Consider the following 20,307-nt stretch of genomic DNA (forward strand, 5'->3'; position numbering starts at 1 on the left):
AGCAGTCACTCAGTGACGAAATTTGGTAGGTTTGTGTATCACGACTAGAACCACAAAAAGTGAGAATCGATGCCTGGAAAGACAAATTATATCTGCCGTTTTGGTACAAAGAGGTCATTTTAGGGCTCATTTCCAGAGATAAAATTTGTCAGAAAAAAAAACAGATTCATTTTTTGGGGATGTTTAGAAGCTGTGTCCATAGCAAGTTTGAGAATTGTAATTTGTTACTTTATCACACAATATTTTTATACTTCAGAGTACGACTTTTACTTTTTTTGGGGGGGGGGGGGGGGCGGGGGGGGGGCAATATCCCATAAAGTAAAGGGAATAAAAAATTAAAAAATTGAACTAGCAACATGAAATTCAGTTCATTCAGTTGGCATGAAATGTGCCATTTTGCTTGAAAGCTGCCATCTTGGACCATTTGCAGACATCCTGCAAAAACTACCTACATGCCCAAGCGATTAATTTTTTTTTTTTTTTGCCCAATTATCACCAGATTTCAATGACTTCTATAATCACCCGCTCTACACTGAAGCTCAAATTTGAACCTGGGAATTTACAACTGTGAAGCGTCATCTAACCGCTTGATCAGGATCCCCTTTTTTTTAACATGTGTAACCCCTCACACCGACGGATGATCGGCGATGGATTTCATGGGCAGAACTTCGAATGAGGAATGATCCTCCCTTTCTTTTGGAAGGCGCGCCGGCGGATGCAGCCCCCCCCCGGCCCCCCTCCCTTCTCCATCAGTGCACCAGCCCACCCCTCCCCTCCTCTGTCATGTCCTCACGCAGCCGCAGTCTCCTCCCTCCCTCTCTCTCTCGATCCATCCTCGCATCACCAAGCCGAAAGAGGAGCCGCATCCCCCCGCGCTCCTTGACTCACCCCCTCCCTTCCGCCTCCTCCTCTCCATCCAGCGCCATGGACGTAAAAGGCTGCCTCTGAACGGCTCCGGCGTCAAGCTCAGCGAGTCTCAAGGTAAGGCGCATTGAGCATCCGTGACACACGGGGTGGGGAAATAACCGATGCGTCCGTCCACCGCCCCCCCCCCCCCCCCCCCTTCTCTTGCATCCTTTTGACTGATGTGGACTAGCAAGTATATCAGTAGCGGTAACATATGGCCACTTTGGGTGCATGCTGCTGTTGCACGGGGTGGGGTGGCTCGGCCTCGTGCCACCGGCGTTCATATTCTCTCCGCCGGTTCGGCCCGCTATGAGCTTTGACGCCGTTCACCCACCTCCATTGATAATTGAAAGATGTGGCAGGGATGCCTCTCTGAGTCAGTACAGAGCTCAGAGCTTCGCCAAGGGCCTGACATTTTGGCTACTCACCCACATGTGACTGGTTTTAATCGTGTGGGATTCACTTCTATTCATTGAGAAATGTAAAAATCGTCCTTTTGTATCACCAATTTCATGAGGTCTGATCCCCGAGGCCACGCGCAAGGTTACGTGGGGATCAACTGAGTTGTTTTCACATAAGCGAGTATATCCGAGCGGGCACGTCGATGAATTTGCCACCACGAAGACGTGCGAATAACTGATTGCGATGTTGGTAAAAATGGGTGAGAAGTGTTTTATTTCGCAAAATTTGGGGCTAAACGGTTCGGGGAATGAATGAATTAATGATTGGTGTGCAGAGTTCCGCCCGGGTCATTAATGAATTTTGGTCATCAAGAGAAATGCGCTCTTCATTCACAAATACATGAAAAGGTTGAAATGACAACATTGCAGTGTTGACAAAAGTAGGGCAAGGCCTATTCATGTCCCCCCCCCCCACATAAACTTTAATCATTCATGTTGAAATGCATTGCATGTTGAAACATTTTGTAAAAACGGTCATATTTACCAGTGTCGACCTCACAGTGCAGAGGTCGTGGGTCCGATCCCAGCTCGGGTCGCCGTGTGTGGAGTTTGGATCTTCTCCCCGGGCCTGCGTGGGTTTTCTCCGGGTACTCCGGTTTCCTTCCACCTTCCAAAAACATGCATGGCAGGCCGATTGAACACTCTAAATTGTCCCCTGGTGTGAACGTGAGCGCAAATGGTTGTTTGTCTCTGTGTGCCCTGCGATTGGCTGGCAACCGGTTCAGGGTGTCCCCCGCCTACTGCCTGGAGAGAGCTGGAATTTGCTCCAGCACCCGCCTGCGACCCTTGTGAGGATAAAGCAGTTTGGAAAATGGATGGATGGATGTCATATTTACCAACCTCCGTGAAGGCATATTAACCCTTTCATGTACCCTACAACCTGATACCATGATGAGATGTCCACTGTCGTAACTGCTGTCCATCAAAAGGTTAAAGAATTTTTGTCCAAAAGTTTAATTGATTTATGGTTGAAAAAATGCCTTGCATGTTGGCAAAAGTTGGGGAGGGTGGGAACCTGTCCTATCGTGTTGACCTGCGCCAAGGCATGTTAACACCCTGGAGAACCCACGGGGTCAAATTTGATCCCTATAAATTCTGCTACTCAAATTTGACCCTTCGATCCCAAAGGGTCAAATTTGGCCCGAATGGTAAATTAGAATGAAAGCATTAAATCTTTGAAAAAACATATTTTGGTGTTCAGTGAACATTTAATGTATAATTCATCATTTTCCAAAGAAGAAAAGGTTTCTTGGGTTCCTCTCTGACTCTCCTTGTCTTATTTATCAACACGACGACACCGTAAGGGAAATTCCGTCACTCAATTGAATGGATTCTCAAATTCATGAGAATGTTGAAAATGGATTGGCCCCGGGTGCTAACCTGGCTCCTCCATGGTTGCAAACCACTTGTCCATCCCAAACTAGTCTCAATGGCGTTTGTCTGTGTTTTCAGACGGGGGCCACAATGAGCGAAGAACCACCGGCCACTCCCAGCTGGCTGAGCCCCGGCCCCACGGCGTGGGCCAGCGGCGGCGGGGTGCCAACGGACAACGTGAGCGTCCCGGCGACGTTCCCCGCCGAGGAGTCCCTGGCGCCCCGCCAGCTGCCCCTGCTCATCAACCCGTGGGACGTGGTCCTGTGCACGTCGGGGACTCTGATCGCCTGCGAGAACGCTCTGGTGGTCCTGGTGATCTGGCAGAACCCGGCGCTGCGGGCACCCATGTTCCTGCTCATCGGCAGTCTGGCTTTGGCGGACCTGCTGGCTGGCTTAGGCCTGGTATTGCACTTCACCTGCGCCTACCTGCTCCAGTCGGACTCAGCCCAGCTTCTCACCGTGGGCCTGGTGGTGGCCTCCTTCTCGGCGTCCGTCTTCAGCCTGCTGGCCATCACGATCGACCGCTACCTGTCGCTCTACTACGCCCTAACCTACAACTCCGAGCGTACCGCCGCCTTCACGTACACCATGCTGGTCCTCCTGTGGGGGCTCTCGCTGTGCTTGGGTCTGCTTCCCGTCACAGGGGTCAACTGTCTGGCCGAGGAGGCCACGTGCAGCGTGGTGCGCCCGCTGACCAAGAACAACATCGCCGTGCTCTCCGTTTCCTTCCTGCTCCTGTTCGGCCTCATGCTGCAGCTCTATGTGCAGATCTGCAAGATTGTCATGCGCCACGCCCACCAGATCGCCCTGCAGCACCACTTCCTGACTGCCTCGCCGCATTACGTCACCACGCGCAAGGGCGTCTCCACGTTGGCCATCATCCTGGGGACCTTCGCCGCCTGCTGGATGCCCTTCACCGTCTACTCTCTCATCGCCGACTACACGTACCCGCCGCTGTACACCTACGCCACGCTGGTCCCCGCCACCTACAACTCGGTCATCAACCCGGTCATCTACGCCTTCCGGAACCAAGAGATCCAGAAGGCGCTCTGGTTGGTGTGCTGCGGATGTATTCCCGCCAGCGTGGCGCAGCGGGCGCGGACTCCCAGCGACGTCTGACCCGGTGAACGGAGCGTTTGGCTTTTCGGAGCGAGAGGGTGGAGGCGGGGTGCCCCTTGGTTGCTTCTCACCGAGGGAAGGACTGTGGCCCTAGGTGGGATTTGAGGAAGGGGCGACCTTGTGTTGGTTGACACAAATGGGTGAATCGACCTGGGATCTGTTTTGGGGGGCGGGTCACCTTATGGATTTTAACTCATTCAGTACCAGCCAAGTCTGAAAAGACGTTTAAAAACGTCTTTGGGAGTGAATGAGTTAAGAGGGTCCCTAGGTTGGAGCGATCTGACTTGGGTGGGACGTTGCTTTTGTGAGCTTTGAGAGAGGGTGGCGCTCCTGTGTTGAAACCAATTTACTGGCCAGTTTGAAGAGAGAGGATCGCCCCTTGGCTCGCTCACCTTGGTGGGTCTTGATCAGGGTTGGTTGACAGGAACGGGTGAACCGATCTTGAGAATGCGGTGCCTGTGGACTTGGGTTGTTTCACCTGGTCGGGGGTTTGCAGAGATCGGGTCACCCCTGGGTTGGTTTGACGCAGATGTGACAACTGACCTGGAAGAAGCAGGCGCCTCTGGTTTTGCCCACCGAGTGGATTTCAGTGAAGGGGAGGGGGGGGGGAAGGCACCCATGGGTTGGAGCTAACTGATCTGACTGGATTTTAAGACAGAAGGTTGGTCTACGAGAGGGGCGGCAGAGAGGTGGTGCCCCGAGGTTGGAACAAACAGACCTGGGTGGGTTTGGAAAGAAGGTGTCATCCTGCGGTTGGTTCATCAGGGAGGGGTTTGAGGAGACCTGGATGGGTTTCGAGAAAGGGTGGCGCGCCTGGATCACAAAGAGGGGCAGCGTGGGAGTTCATGATTTCTTGACATCACGAGTTTTTAAATTTTTTTACCTCTGTCTTCCTCACTTGAGGCAGCCATGTTGCATGCTGCCCACTCACCCAGTCTCTCCCTCGTGCACCCTCTCTCCGGTGCCCCGCCCTTGCCCCACTCTGCAAAAGGGCGCCCATCACATGCTCCCCGCAGTTTGGGCCGCCACGTGCTCGTCCTTCGGGATTATTGGTCGTTCTAAAGGCAGATTAAAAAAAAACAGGCGCATGACGACAAGCACGCAGGCCTATTTTTTTTTTGTTATCCCCCCCAACCCCCCCTCACAGCAGTAAGTCTGAGGCAGCATCCATCCCCGCCCGCCGCCTGCCCCGAACGTGCGTGGCAAGCTAAAGAGGCACGGCAAGCTAAAAATAGACACCGGCTTCTCTTGTGGAAATAAGGAGGCCTCGCTATGCTTAATGTCTTTCTCTGGATTCTTACGTGTGAATGTTTGACACCACCATAACGAACCGCCCCCCCCACCCCCCCCAAAATCTCTTCCCCACTCATGTGAGACCCCCTATTTGTTCTATCACTGGGGGCTGCAGTGAGTGTAGCATCCATTCACACCTCTCTTTTATTGACTTGATTTTTTGAATGTTGACGCAGTTTAAGGTTCCGATACGCCTTGCAAGAGAATTGCATCATTTTGTTACCGGGATGCCAGCCAATCAACTTCATGGAATGACAAAATGATGACTCCATTTTAAGACGCAGAGAATGATCTGACCTAATTATGGGGCACTTATTGAAATAAAAAAAAAAAAAAAAAAATCGTACATTTTTTCAAATATTGGATTCCAAATTATTTTTGCACATTCCATACATTTTACATATCATTATAATATCGTAACTGCTGACCAGTGAAAATCATGTATCAGCCACTTACATGAATTGTACATTTTTTAACGTCAATTTATTTATTTGTTTTTGTGTTTGTTTCTATTATTAATTTTTCTGGTGCCAAATGCGTTTCCGTTTAATTCTTAATGAAAGAGAATATGTTTAAATACATGAAATTCATCATTTATTTTGTACGTATATTTTTCAAATTCACTTTTTCATGACTTCTGATCGTTTTTAAATGTCGCTAAAATACTATTTTTCCACTTTGACTTTAAAGAGCTCCTTTAAACACAGCACTGAAATTAATGAACTTATACTTCAGTTTAGAACATATCCCCTCTCCCCCTCCCCTTTTTTTCCTCACCCACAACAATATTTATATAACTTTATGTACAATAACAATGCCAGTCTTGTGCAATGAAAAGCACATGTCTCCATTTTATTTTTGCCCCCCAAAAAAGGATAAAAGACATCAGGGGAAAATTTTTCCAAGTCACTCATACTACGTTGCTATTGTTATATATTTTTTCATAGTTGCCCGATTTTTACATTTATGGAAATACAGTACTGTACGTTCAAAATAGTCTCGGGTTGGCATGGGGATTTCCTAGTTTTCCAATAAGTGCTCTATAAAGGTTGGAAAAAAAAACATTTAACTCCTCCATTCCCTAATGGAGTCGTATTATGAAAAGTGAGGCATCTGCTTTTATTCTCTTAAAAAGCTCTCGCCCGGTTTTCTCATGTTGTCAGCAATAACCAACCTTTGGTCAGTTGTTATTTTCCGAGTGGTGAAGCAATACTCAAGACAGCAATAACATCTACACACCCTTACTGTGATTTCTTCCTGCAGAGTGAAAAGCTATGAGAGGGATAATCAAATGTGAAAAAAGAAATGGCTTCATGGGTGAAATTTGGGTTTTTGCTTTGTCAATGTGAGCTCATGTGCTAATTTGTTTTGGGTAAAAAAACAAACACAAAAAAAAAACGACGCAGATTAAACTTCAAGGTGATAACAAGGTCAAAAAATGAAATTGCAACAGAGTCCACTGAGTGTCACGTCAAATTAAAAATCATCATAAGGGCTTCACGGAGCTATGATTATTTTGGAACTGTGAGGTGATTTGCTTTTGTCCCAAAATCTTGACTTTTTTTGGTAATGAAACCTTACAACTAATCGCAACAAAGCCCATTGAGAATGACCTCGAAAATTAAATTCTCTTGATGTGCCTTTTTTAAAAAAAAATGATGACATCATTATCATCTGATTTGCTTTCGTGGGAATTGCAGTTGAAATTTCACTTATGAAAACAAACCTCGGATGACAGTCCGTCGTTAGCGCGTTTTCCACAACTCGCCGTTTCCGATCCATAATTATTCATGTTAATATGACCTCATGATATGATTAATGTGACCAACGTACATCTTTATCGATGTCATTCATCAGCACAACAGACACGTTGTCTCAATTAATACAAGCACCCTGTTTTGTTGTCCACTGTGCCGAGCGAACCCCCTCGGGTGTTGTAACCTCAAGTGTCTTTTTTTTTTTATGTGCGTGTGTTTGTCGTGCTCAGAATTGCATGGCCGCAAGTGTTCTCCTCTAGGGAGGAGCATGTCACTCCATAAAATGCAGTACATGGGTGTTTGCTGTTTTAGTTTTGCGGATGCCGCTGCTTGCCAGTCTTCCTTCTGGAAAAAAAAAATCTCCCACCACCTTAAAAAATACAAAAAACAAAAAACATTTTTTTTGCGCTCTACCGCATGCTGCCGCGATGACATCATGGGACTAAAAAAACAAAACGAGTCTACTTAAAGCCAAAGTGAAAGAGGATGATCGATTAAATCGGTGCAAGTCAAGTGAACTTTGAATGATCTTATGAGCTAAACAAGGGGGCCACTTCCGAATGATATCGGAGGACTTTCGGGATGTGGCCCCAGTCTATGTTGACATCACAACAATGACACACACACAAAAAAAAGAAGAAACAAAACAAAACACAAAAACAAAAAAAATGTCTATTTTGTTATATTCATTGAAAAGTTCTATTTTTTTCCGTTTTGAATTCCTTACGTTGTACGATGATATCACAGCGCTGTAATAGCCTTTTTTTCTGAATGTAGTGACACCTTTTGTTATTTTTTTTTCCCCTCGGGCTACGTTGTGTAAATAATACGGCATGCTTTCCAATGGGGAGACTTAACCACCGTGCATGGTGCTACCAAAGCAGTCACTCTGAATGGAAGGACTTGGTCGCACCACTTCAAAAAAAATTTTTTTTGCCCCCCCTGGTACTGGAATTTGTCAAAAAGGGTGCGAAAAGGGCTTTTGTTTTATAAGAATAGCAAAAGACTGTCACACTTATCTGTCACACAATCATTGAAAGTAATCGTGTAGCCGAGGAGGAGCTCGAAGTGGTTTGAGCGAACTAACTCGACACTCAAGGGGGCCTGTGAATGTCTTGGGGGAGGGGAAGGGGGGGAGGGTTGCCACCGTAACAGCTTGGTGTGTTGTTTCTAAATGTGAAATGCACTTTATTTTTGGGGTTGAGGAGGGATCACGATGGCACAATTGAAGTATCTGCAAAATGAGAATCGACATGCACTAATTTAACTGTTTAAAAAAAAATAAAATAAAATACAACATTTGTGTGAATTGTGTGCTGTCTATTTTTCCAAAAGCGCTCTAGTTGTACTTTTTATTGCTTTGGTTAGTTAATTAAAAAAAAAACACGCAAATAAACACATGCAGTGCATATCACGCCGGCCTCGCCTGTTTTCTTCATTTCCCCCTCCTGCTCCCTATCTGGTTGCCGTGGCAACTCTGGTCCTGTCGCCATAGAAACAGGAGAGCCAGGTACAGTACGCGTGACGACACCAGAGGACAGTGAGGAAACTCACCAGCCGGTGTGCTCCATTCATGTTTTTTTTTTTTGGTCTTTTAATTCATCTCTGGTTTTTACAAAAGTCACACAAGACCATATACATGACACAGCCTCAACCATCAATCTTTTTTTATTTTAATCACATTTACTTCCCACTCACTATCAACAGCAGGGGTGGGCAATGTCCCCCCCCACACACCCCCATTAGGAGCCATTTCGGTAAACGAAATGTACTCATGCATGCGGCCATTTCAAAGTCGCCGCGGACATTTTCAGGGCTCCTTTAAAGCGTAACTACACCGACTGGACTTACATTTTCAAATTCAGCCTCTGAAGACGGTTTCATTTAACAACATGAAATTTAGAAGACATGTCTACCATGAGTAAACCCATAAAACAGTCTCAAGAAATCATTCCCGAAAAAGACACAAGAAGTCTGCCGTTTTGGTTTGAAGTGGCCAATTTAGGGTCATTTTGACAAATGTTTGGCAGCCCCTCAAAGACGAATTATTAGTCAATTTTGTGCAATTGCTACCATACCTCAACCACATTCAAGAGAATAACGGATGACGCTGAATTGTGAGGAATTTCAGTACTTGTCATTGTGTATGCAGGGCGTTTAGTTTATTATTTTATGAGCATTTGTGGGTTCAAGGTTTTTGGACCTTATTTTCACATTAAAATATTCAGCCCCCGAAGACAGTTTCACTGAGACATTTTGTCGACATAATCATAACCAGAACCACAAAAAAAGTCTCAAGCAGCAATTCCCAAAAAGAAACAGGAAGTCTGCCATTTTCGTTTGAAGGGGTCAATTTAGGCTCAAAATTAATTACCTGAGGAATATTTAATTTTGGGGGGGGGGATCGGGGGGGGGGGGGGCAGGCAAAGTTTGATCATTTGAGAGAACACCGGAAACTGTACGAACTCACCTCAACAAGGTCAGAGTTTTACCAAGTCTTTTAAGAGTCTCAAAGACGCCCTCTACTGGTGAAACTGCACAGATGCAATAACTCCACTCCTGACACTCTCCATTTTCTTCAATTCCTTGGTCCAGATCAGCTCAAACACTCTGCACGGGCCGCATTTGGCCATAGGTTGCCCACCCCTGCTCTACCTGATGATCTATAGTGTAATGTTGAGTAAAAAATAAAATAAAGTAAAAGGAAGGGATTAGCTCAAGAGGAAAGTCTTTAGTTGAATCTAACACTTGTGGCATATCCATCACATTATACATGACATGTGAGTGCAGCATTACAACAGGTACACCGGGGGCACTCATGGTGCTTGAAAAGCATCCAGCAAGACGTGAAGGTAGCAGGACGTGGTCATGGTTATAGTATATTGACTTCTTTACAGTGCTTGATTACAGCTTGTAGACCCTTAGGCTTATACAGTATGTGTGTGTGTGTGTGCGTGTGTGTGTGTGCTTCAATCGGACCAGTCGTTGTCCTCCAGCTCGGAGTCGTCCTCGGAGTCCGAGTACTCCACGGCGATGCGGCGCGACAGGATGGTGGCAACGTCGTTGCCGACGGGCTCGCGCTTGGCCTGCTGCTCTTGCTGCTCCTGAACCTTCTTTAGCTGGATGCCTGCAGGGGGACATAAGACGCCATTAGACCTACCACATACACACATGCATGCCACGCACATACACACTCAAACTTACCCATACGTATGGCTGCCAGCAGGTCACTGCGGGCATCGTTGACCATGCTGCTCTCCATAGGCACGGGCGACGACATTTTGTGCAACATGGCGTGGGAGGGACCGGCTTGGAGAGATGCCGGAGGAGGCCCAGGAGGCGGCGGAGCGACTGCCCCGCCGCCGCATATGGGTGGCGGAGGCGGAGCATAGCCGCAGGGCCCGGGAGACATGGGCCCTCCGGGTGGCGAGGCGAAGGCCGTCAGGGCGGAAGGGATGAGGGGAGCCGGGGGTGGGGGCGGAGGCCCCGTGTTGGCGTAACCATCCAAACTGCAAGAAAGACATGGACGGCATACCTAAAGAAGTGGCTGCGGGTGTTTATTGGAGGTCAATGTGGTTACATTTTTTTCCTGAGGCATCTGTTTGTGGGAGGTGGTCATTTATTAGCTGATGCCTCGAGGTTTACCTGTAGTCCATTGGAGGTAGGGACACGGAGCCGCCATTCATCGCCTCGGCGGGCGGGGGAGGCAGCGGGACTTGCTGTTGATGCTGGTGGTGGTGGTGGTGGGCGCGGCCAAGCGTGCCGCCCTGGTAAGCCGCGACCCTGCCCCTGCCTTCGTGGTCGACTCCTCCGCGAGGGCCATGGCCCGCCGCCATCTGGGCCGCCAGGACGCTGGGAGGCGGGCCCGAGTAGGTGTGGGCGTGGCCAGAGTGGTTCATGGCGTTGGGGTAGTGGTGCAGGTCGGCTCCGTAACCCCTGATAGGTGAAGCAGCAAGAGTACATTGTGGCAAAATACAATGCAATGCACCGGTGAAGGTCAGAATGTTTTTTTTAAATTAAATTCAAAATAAAATAAATAATAATAATGAGGCCCGAAGACAACAGGAATAGGCTCTAGCATGCCGGCGTGGATCAGAAAATACATGGATGGATAATAATAATATAAATATTTTATGAAATATAAAATATTTGTTTTCATCACACAATAAAATGGACCACACGCACGTTTCTTTCGTCATTTGCATATTTAAATGGGGTAAACATTTTCATTGTCAATTACTTGTTGTGTTCCATACTTAAATATTTTTATTCTTCATCTAATTTATGACACATTGAAATGCACTAAATATGTGTACATTACACGTTGAAATCCAAATATTTGTTTTATTCATTCATTTTAATTATATATAGTATGTAAATGCCGTAAACAGTCAAGATTTATTTAAAACAGAAACAAAAGTATCATATTTAAATGCATTTTATTTGTTTGAAAAGTGCAAAATAACCCCCTTTACCTGTTCTCTGGAGATACGGAGCCCTCGGAGGAAGCCCCTCTGTCTCTGTGTATCGTGTGACGGTGGTCCGGTCTAAGCTCTTTATCCAGCGCCATCATGTTCCACTCCTGTCGGCGGTTCCTCGCCTTCCGGACCTTCTTCACCTCCCTCTGCAACGTTCCGTCCACGCAGCGCTTTTGCTCCTGGGTTCAGCAAACGCAGACAGTCATATTTTTAATTAATGAATTGTCACAAATATGAAAAACGGTAACATCGATTTTTTTCTGTGAGACGCGGGTGTTTCGAGTGCATGCGGTTCGGGTTGGTGAGTGACGTGGGAGCCAGCGGATGAGATTTTTCACCTTCTGCTTGCGCTTCTCTTTCCTCTTGTCTTCTGTGTCCTGCAGCATCTTCTCTTTCCACAGGTCAAAGAAGTAGGAGGGGTCGGTGTAGAACTTAAGAGCTTCCTTCTTGTCGTCCCTGCACACAGGAACAAGAATGTACTCTGTGACGTGCCCGTGCGCAACAGACACAGGAAAGTGTCTGAACGGCCTCTTCCAAGAGTTAAAATGAATTTTCGTTGCTTTTTTCACTCTTCCAAAACAAAAGGTCACAGCTTTATTTTATTATTATCATTTTAAAACTTTTTTTTTTATGTCCAACCTGTATGAAGAGAGGATGCTGAGTGGTGGAGGCTTGTCACTCAAGTTGTACATGTCCTTCACCGGGTTGGGCAAACTGCCTTTGGACACCACCTGCTGGTCCTGAGTGGTGGAGCTCTTGAAGGCTTTGCGCATGTTGATGTCTTGCAGGGAAACTGTGCAGAGGAGGTGAGCACAAATGACTGTTTGAGGATCTATATTTCAAATAATATAGAAATATAGTCGATCGTTGGTTACTTAAGACATTGCAAAAAAAAATAGCAGTTTTACTTTTTTTAAGCGTTCGTTTTATTGACATTAATTACAAATAATAAAGTTAAAAAATGAGATAAATTGTTTGATTTATTCATGTAAAAATATACATAATGTGTACATGCAAGTCATTTTACAAATATGAATATTGATAGAATTTATTCACTGCTCTTTAAAGAGTCCTAGCATGTTTATTAATTTTCCCTTGAAACCGACGGATTAAAATGTAGCTGTACTTTTTAAAAAATTATTCATTTCTCCCTCTCTGTCTCTTTCTATATTGATTGGTTATATCCATCCATCCGTTTTCTAATCCTCACGAGGGTCGCAGGCGTGCTGGAGCCAATCCCAGCTGTCTTCAGGCAGTAGGCGGGTGGACACCCCGAACTGGCTGCCAGCCAATGGCAAGGCACCAATAGACAAACAAGCGTTCACGCCTCGGTATAATTTAGAAATGTTCAATCAACCTGTCATGCATGTTTTTAGAATGTAGGAGGAAACCAGAGTACCCGTAGAAAACCCACGCAGGCACGGGGGAGAAATTCCAAACTCCACACATGAAGGCCAATCGAACCCCGTACCTCTGCACTGTGAGGCAGACGTGCTAACCAGTCGACCGCTGAGTATACTATAGATCCTTTAACTATAATGTAGTTCTTCATTTTTATTTATTTATATTTTTTTAATTTCAAGGATGCACAGCAAATAAATAAATTAATAAATATCAGGAGAGAGATGGACATGTCAGAATCAGATGGCCCCACCTTCCTCCACAGTAGAGTCCAGCTGTGTGACCTTCACGGCCAGCCGGTCGATGCGATCCTGGAGAGAGTTGGCGCGCAGGTAGAAGGTGTTGGCTTCGTTGAACAGCTCACCAAAGATGTCCTCTGCATGTTTGCCTGATGGACAGCGCGAAGGACGAGTGAGAGGACAATTTGTCTTATCGAGTATCTTGCTGCTAACACACAACGCAAAACGCAACTCAACTTTTACTATTAACCTTTTCGGGGACAGTGGTTACTACAGTGGATGGCTTCTCATGTTATCAGGTTACTGGTTATCATTATTGATCCATAAAAGGGTTTGGCTGCCGCTGCTCAACAAGTATTGTTTTGTGTTTTTTGTTATTGTAAAGTGTCCGCTGCTCAACAAGTATTGTTTTGTGTTTTTTGTTATTGTAAAGTGTCCTTGGGTGTCTTGAAATGCACTTATAAATAAAATGTATTATTATTATTATTAATTAATTGAACACTGAAAAACAACCACTGCTGCATGCTAAGTGTTGTAAATGCGGCAAGCATTTGTCATTCAACAACAAAGAGAGCAAATACAACGAGATAAAAACAGTAAAGGACCACAAAACACAAAAACAATCCAGAGTTTCATGCTGAGTCAAAAGCCAAAGACTGAAAATATGTTTTAAGATGAGTTTTAAAAAGTACAACGACATGCTCCAAAACAAACCAACATCGTCAATGAATGGCAAGCGTAAAGCTTGGAGTGGAAATGCCAAGCAGGGGAGTGGGGCTGTTTGCAGCCCTCCCGCAGACAGGATGGGCTTCGGGACAAAATATTTAGCGGAAGGAAGAATCCCGGATGCGGCGCATTGAGCCCTTTCAACTCTGACTTCACACCCTGAGGGGTGTTACGGACGACCCCCAACCCCCATTTGAATGTTTTATATGCATGCATCAACTGTGAGTGAACACGTCAATGTAAATATAAACCACACAGCTGCAATTGTTCCCCGCAAAAATGTACATGAAAGATGGACGCCCTTGTTGACCCCCCCCCCCCCCCCCCCCCCCAGTGACACTCTGGATCAATCGAAAACAGAGCATTAAAAAAATAACAATAAAAATAAAAACATTGACTAAAAGATTGAATGAAAATCTTACAAAAAATATTAAACTATTTAGAAATAGAAATCCAAAATACTATGATTAAGAAATATGCAAAATATATTTAAAAAAATATTTGTTTTGACAACAAATCAAAAACATGATAAATTTAAAAAAAAAAGTAACATTTGACCCCGCGACCCTAGTGAGGATCAAGCGGTTCGGAAGATGAATGAATGAATAACATTTGAATGAAAATAGAAAAAATATATAAAAATATTGGACAATAATGTAAAACTGGTATGGCCAAAATTTGTCAAACCTCCGAAATGATACAAAATTTGTTACGACAAGAATCAAAAGGAAAGTATACCTTTATTATGAACCCCCCCGTCCCCCCAAAAAATGTTCCTGCCTCTGCAACAGACTCATCTGTGCATTATGCTTTGGTCCTTGAAATGTTTTGTGTTTTCATAATAACAGTGGTGAACTTATTTTTACACTTGTACCATCGAATATTTAATCGCGTTCAAACTGCTTACCTTCCAATCAGATTTTTGAAGGCACATTTTATAATGGCCACAGTTTGACCTTAGATATCACGTGAGGTCACGCTCACTTGACTTTGGTGGTGGTCCACACTCAAGCGTGTACTTGTATGTATGTGTGCGTGCATGTGTGGACGTGACAGTGCGTCTTACTCAGGCTGCTGAGCTGGCGGATGATGGCGGAGAGCGTGTTGTTCATGACACACTCCAGCTCGCTGCCGATGCCGTCGGGAAGCTCCCCGCGGCACAGGTGGCGCGGCTCGATGTTCCTCTTGACCAGTGGCATGGCGACGCTTCACGGCCACGCACGACTGTGGGGCACACGCGCACACACATAAACAACTTGCTTTTTTTTTTCATTCCGTTTTTCAAAATACTTAAGCGTTAGATGAAAAATAACAAAACGAAAACAGACAAATATTTAAACATTTCTACAGAAAAATATTGTCACTAAAAAGAATTAAAACAAACTTTGGAACACAAATACAAAAATATCACGACAAATATAAAATGCAAATATAGGACAAAAAATGACGGATACTGGACGAAAACAGGACTACCAAAAAAAAAAAAAACTCAAACACGAAACATAAAAATATCAAGACAAAGACAGAAAAATCTTAGAAAAAATACAAATTTATTTAGATGAGAAATAATACCCAATATGTTTATAAAAATATTACAAATTAAATACCAGCACAAGACAAATTATAAAGGTATAACTAAACAATAAAACATTCTTGCAAAAATATGAAAATATTAGAAGAAATTACAAATATCTGCCAAAAAATTAAATAAACAATATGGAAATTATTGTACAAAAACAAAAATATGAGACATGAAAAGAGAAGACTAATGGACCTCATTTTTGAAAAAAAATCATTAGGATGAAAAGAGAAAAATACTGTTTAAATGACACCAAAAATGTTTAAGATAAATTAAAAAAAAACAAACATCCTACTAAAATTGAGGGGACTATTAAATCTAATCATGTTCAATGATGCCAGCGCCGGCGGACCCCCAGATCGAGTGCCGAGCGCAACGATTGGTGGCGAGGATTAAGGCATTAGCGATCGCAAGATGCAGCGTGCCGGCTAATCCCGGGCTGGCCTGTCAATGGCCCAGCTGGAAATTTGACACAAACGCAGATTGGTGGATGGAAAATGCAAGAATTATGCTCTCAAATGTGCAACGTTCACGTTTAAAAAAAAAAAGCAAGCGTTCTTAAAGTTCACATATTGTGCATTTTTAAAGAAACGTTTGTTAATAAGAAGATAATGCTCTTCAAGCAAGCACTCAAATAGATTCCATTCCACAATTTCGATCACGATGTCACTAAAATACAGTAGTGCCTTGATTACAGTTAATAAAATCTCAATTGATACGTTGCCCTACGTCCCATGATCGGTTTATTTCAACTTGCTGATCGGTGATTGGACCAAAAAAAAATACTAATCATCCAAAAGCCTGATTTGCATACCAAAATTGAAAGAAACTTTTTGTTCCGGAATGTCCACTTGAAAATGGTAAAACGTGGAACAATACCACAGGAGAAATCCCGGCGTGGATCTGAGCGGCCATCTTATCACTGCCTCGCTTCCTATTTTGGCAGCCTCGGCCCAATTCCTGTTTCCTGCTCCCGCCTGGATCACCTCTGCTCTACCCGTCCAAACAATGCTGCTCTGTCGCCTCTTCAACAAGCGGCCGAAGAACAAAAGCCTACCATTGCCTCTTAACAGTGGACCTTGTGGGGCAACATTTCGCACAAAACATAGCACAATTTCTCTCAATTTCCAAGGGAAGAAATTGTTATAATACAAGCTCCACAGTCAAAATTATTTAGTAAAATGTTGAAAAGATATTATGAATATAATTGTGATTATTATTTAATGTTTTTTCTTTTTTTGTTCTGTTTTATTTTTTTTAAAAATGCCAAATTTTGATTCTGCTCTCTCGGCCACCCGGGCACAGGACAATACAGACATGGCTAAACATGGAGACGGTTAGATCCTCAGTTAGTCATTTTTTCATCAACGATAAAGAATACATGACTGGGAGTTATATTGTCTGTCTATGTGTTGCCCCACCGTTTGTGTTCAAGTACACACCACCACAGATGTTATTTGCTAGTCTGTTTAGTAGGGCCCGGACATTTAATCAGCAGGCCGATTTAATCAGATGATATTTTATTTTTTTAATTCACCAAATCCGTTAGTATTATTATTTTACTCATTATAACATGCATCCAGTCAATTTAATCAACCAGTACTAGCTCTTTTAAAAACTGTAAAAATATTCATTTTTTTTTGCCTGTAATTCATATTTTTAAACCCCTCCCCCAGAAATATGTCATCTACTATATCTATTTGTAAATGATTGATCGATTAATCAGTTATCGGATTGTAATTCTGCCAAATGTCAGAATCAGCCTAAAAAAAAAATCTGTCAGGCTGAACTGACTATGGCCTTTTGCTTTTTTTGTTTGCATTTGCTAATTGAACATAAAAGGGGTTATTTATTTATTTTTTCTTCTTTCTTCTTGTATCATGTGGTCACACGGCACAAGATTATCAGCAGTTGCTTGCGGCGAGCAACAACAACTGCGGCCTGGCCGGATGGAGCAGTGTGAGCGGAGACACCCTAGCGACCAGTGTTCATGTCCATGTGTTTGGTTTTGGGCATGACAATCACATCAATGAGGCGAGATAATGAGCAGTGAGGTGGTGGTGGTGGTGGTGGTGGGTGGGGATAGGGGTGCGGGGATCCTTGGTGCAGACCTCCTTCACAATGAGCCAAAAGGGAAGGCAAAGAGAGTATCCGATAAAATGAATGGGAGAGTGAGAGAGTGCGCGTGAGGGAAAGTGATGTTTGATGTTAGTGTGTTTATGTGCTGTGCAAGGAAAGAAGCGGTGGTGGTGGGTGTGGGGGACGTGGGCTGGGTGTTAAGGGGGGGGGGTGGAAATTGGGACCTCGGGGGAAGCCAGACTGAAAGGTTCCCGGGACAATGGCGCTGCGTTCACACGGCAACCGCGCCAGTTCTCCCATGCATCCTCCCAACACCCCCCCAACCCACATCTCCACTTCTCTTTCTCCCGCCCCTCATACTTTTCTCACAAGCTTCCTCTTCCTGTGAAGCCCAGCTAGTTACGTATCTACCGTAAGCCCATACGATGCGACTAACTAGTCTTCTGTGTCAGAGAAAATTGTTTTGTTGACAAAGTTTTGTTATTGTGTTCAATGAAATTGTACATATAGAAAGTACTAGAAATATCGTATTCAGTATCTGTGAGTACCCACATTCGCACTGGTACGAGTCTGAAAAAAAAGTGATATTGACCATTCCTAGTTGTCCTTTGCTGCCATTGCTTATTGTATTTTATTTATTTTGCAGAATGGAATACGTCCCACGGGTGCGTGAACAATGCGTCACCCCGAGGTTGCCGCTTCTTTGCCAAGATGGCCGCCTTGGACCCCAGATGTGTCACAAAGCGAGGGCGGAGCACTTGCTAATTCATGAGACGGTGCTTCTTGCCTTTGCGGGGCTGTATTCCAAGATGGTTAATAATGCAACTGGGATTACGTCACTGCCACTCTGCTCTGTGTGTGATGTCACTCTTTCTGCTGTAAAACCTGTACCTGTGATTTAATATTCATCACATGTTAGTGCACAGTGTAGCTTCTTAGTAGTAGTAATAGTAGTAGAATAGGGCCTGGAAGATCGTCGTAACAAAGTACAGTGTGTGCGTGTGTGTGTGTGTATGTAGTTCATGTCCTGGGTAGGCAAATTAAATATGTCAAAGTACAGGCCCTGGAATTTGCTTGCTTTGAATCACAATGGCTGAATTCCTATTCAATTTTGGGCCTCTTTTTGGTGCATCCTGTCTTGATAGAAACCACCAAAACTGTTGAGGCGGATGTCGGGGCTAATTTTTAAAACATTTCCGTAGACCTTTGCCCACGAAAACTGATCATCCGTATTTGATGGCAAGATGGACAAACTTCTTCCATTTCAGGCATGGGTCATTGAGACTTTTTTGTGCATCCTAGTTTGATGAACTCATCCACCCAATTTTGAGTCTATAGGTGAAACGTGTCAAGGGCTATTTTTTTTCAAACTTTCAAGGAATTCTTGCCCACTAATCCATCAAAATGATTATCCAATTTTGATGCCAAAATGGACAACAACCAGTTAAATTTCAGCCATGGGTTCCTGAGACCTTTTCGTGTGACCTATTCCAAAAGACACAGACACCCAATTTTCTGTTGATTGGTGAACTTGGTGTTGGTTTTTACCAGACTGCGACAAAAAACAAAAACAAAAAACGACAAAAAGACTCATTATTTTGAAATGGAATAAATAGCGATTTAGAAATGGCTCAATGTCATCATTGTTTTCCATGGCACCATTAATCTTAGCAATGCAGTCACATGAACATCATGCCATAACATTCACATTTGATACCCTACTCAGTAGTACTCCACACTACTTTCCGTTTTTAAAATACACGCACTCACACGTAAAAGGGAAACACGATCAATCAGTGTTCCGCACCGTCGCTTCCCGAATCTGATGGGCTGACCCACATCGGAAGCAACCCTACATCCTCACAGCCTAGAAAACTCCCAAGCCGGACGCCGCCGTTCTGGGCGTTTAACATCACCCGTTTCTGCCAAACACAAATAGGCTATTAAATATGGGTTGAGTAAGGTAGGGGAGGGAAAAATAGTCTATTTCTAAAACAGATTTCGGCTGCTGAGAATCCCAGTGATGACCACTCGGTTAGCTAGCTTAGTCCATTGGATCGACTTCTGAGTTACAAGACAATTAAACATGAATATTGACTCACGTTTTGTTTTTAGAATAAAGACGGATACGAGTTTTTGTGTTATCTGATAATAAGGCGCTCACCTGTAGTTGAATTAGAAGATAAAATCAGCCGGTCCGCATGTCCCGTTAGGTACTACTATTAGCACTGCCATCCTAACCTCGCATCCCCCCCTCAGCCTGTCTGGCCGCTCCGAGGGGGGGAAAAACCCATTGAAGACAAGGACACGCCCTACTGGCCAATGAGAGCTCGAATCAGGGGCTTTGACAGTTGATGGGCATTGCTGCCAACCAATGAAATAATGAGTAGGAAATTAATGACAGGGATAACAATTAGAAGGGGTCGGTGTATAGTTGGGCGTTGTTTAGATGTATATATTTTTTTCTGATACTAAAATTGCAGTTGCAATCCCAATTAATTAAAATTCCATTCCGTTTTAATATGAAATTTGGGACATTATTAGATTGTGTAACAGAATAGCTAGGTCAGCAGCCCATGGAAAGAGATTCAGTTGAGAGGATTACCAGGATACTTGAAACTCAATTCACTCCCAAAGACATATTTACGGTATGTCTTTTCAGACTTCACACATTCAATTCCAGGTACTTATTCAAAGAGCTAGGCTAAAATGGATCTGAGAATGGCCAGCAATTGCAGTACTAAATTATACACACCAGGTGTGGTTAAAAACAGGCTACATGGTTATTACTCCTCACTCGACCAAAAATGTGCAAATTAGATTCGTAAAAAAAAAAAAGCCAACCCTGGAAATACTAACTGAAATTTGACCAAAATGGCCACTTTACAATTCAAT

General features: G+C 44.2%; 2 protein-coding genes across 3 annotated transcripts; one reads left to right on the forward strand and one right to left on the reverse strand.

Moving 5' to 3' along the window:
- The first annotated feature begins 795 nt into the window (after positions 1 to 795).
- On the forward strand, positions 796 to 5,764 carry gpr12 (G protein-coupled receptor 12). The gene is made up of 2 exons (XM_052054782.1): positions 796 to 981; positions 2,820 to 5,764. The coding sequence occupies exon 2, from the start codon at positions 2,832 to 2,834 to the stop codon at positions 3,858 to 3,860; it is 1,029 nt and encodes a 342-aa protein (XP_051910742.1). The 5' UTR covers positions 796 to 981; positions 2,820 to 2,831; the 3' UTR covers positions 3,861 to 5,764.
- A 750-nt stretch (positions 5,765 to 6,514) lies between these two features.
- Positions 6,515 to 19,720, reverse strand: wasf3b (WASP family member 3b). 2 transcript variants are annotated; one of them, XM_052054777.1, is made up of 10 exons: positions 19,577 to 19,690; positions 19,220 to 19,334; positions 14,821 to 14,978; positions 13,043 to 13,177; positions 12,028 to 12,181; positions 11,727 to 11,844; positions 11,386 to 11,567; positions 10,556 to 10,846; positions 10,115 to 10,419; positions 6,515 to 10,037 (listed from the first exon to the last, which is right to left on the reverse strand). In XM_052054777.1, exons 3-10 carry the CDS (start codon positions 14,951 to 14,953, stop codon positions 9,880 to 9,882), a joined length of 1,476 nt encoding a protein of 491 aa, XP_051910737.1. In that variant the 5' UTR covers positions 14,954 to 14,978; positions 19,220 to 19,334; positions 19,577 to 19,690; the 3' UTR covers positions 6,515 to 9,879. The 2 variants fall into 2 exon arrangements, with proteins under 2 accessions (XP_051910737.1, XP_051910736.1); XM_052054776.1 differs by lacking the exon at positions 19,220 to 19,334 and having other exon boundaries at positions 19,577 to 19,720.
- Positions 19,721 to 20,307: the final 587 nt, after the last annotated feature.

The sequence above is a fragment of the Hippocampus zosterae genome, chromosome 20 (genome assembly GCF_025434085.1).
Source record: "Hippocampus zosterae strain Florida chromosome 20, ASM2543408v3, whole genome shotgun sequence".
Taxonomy (NCBI): Eukaryota; Metazoa; Chordata; class Actinopteri; order Syngnathiformes; family Syngnathidae; genus Hippocampus; species Hippocampus zosterae.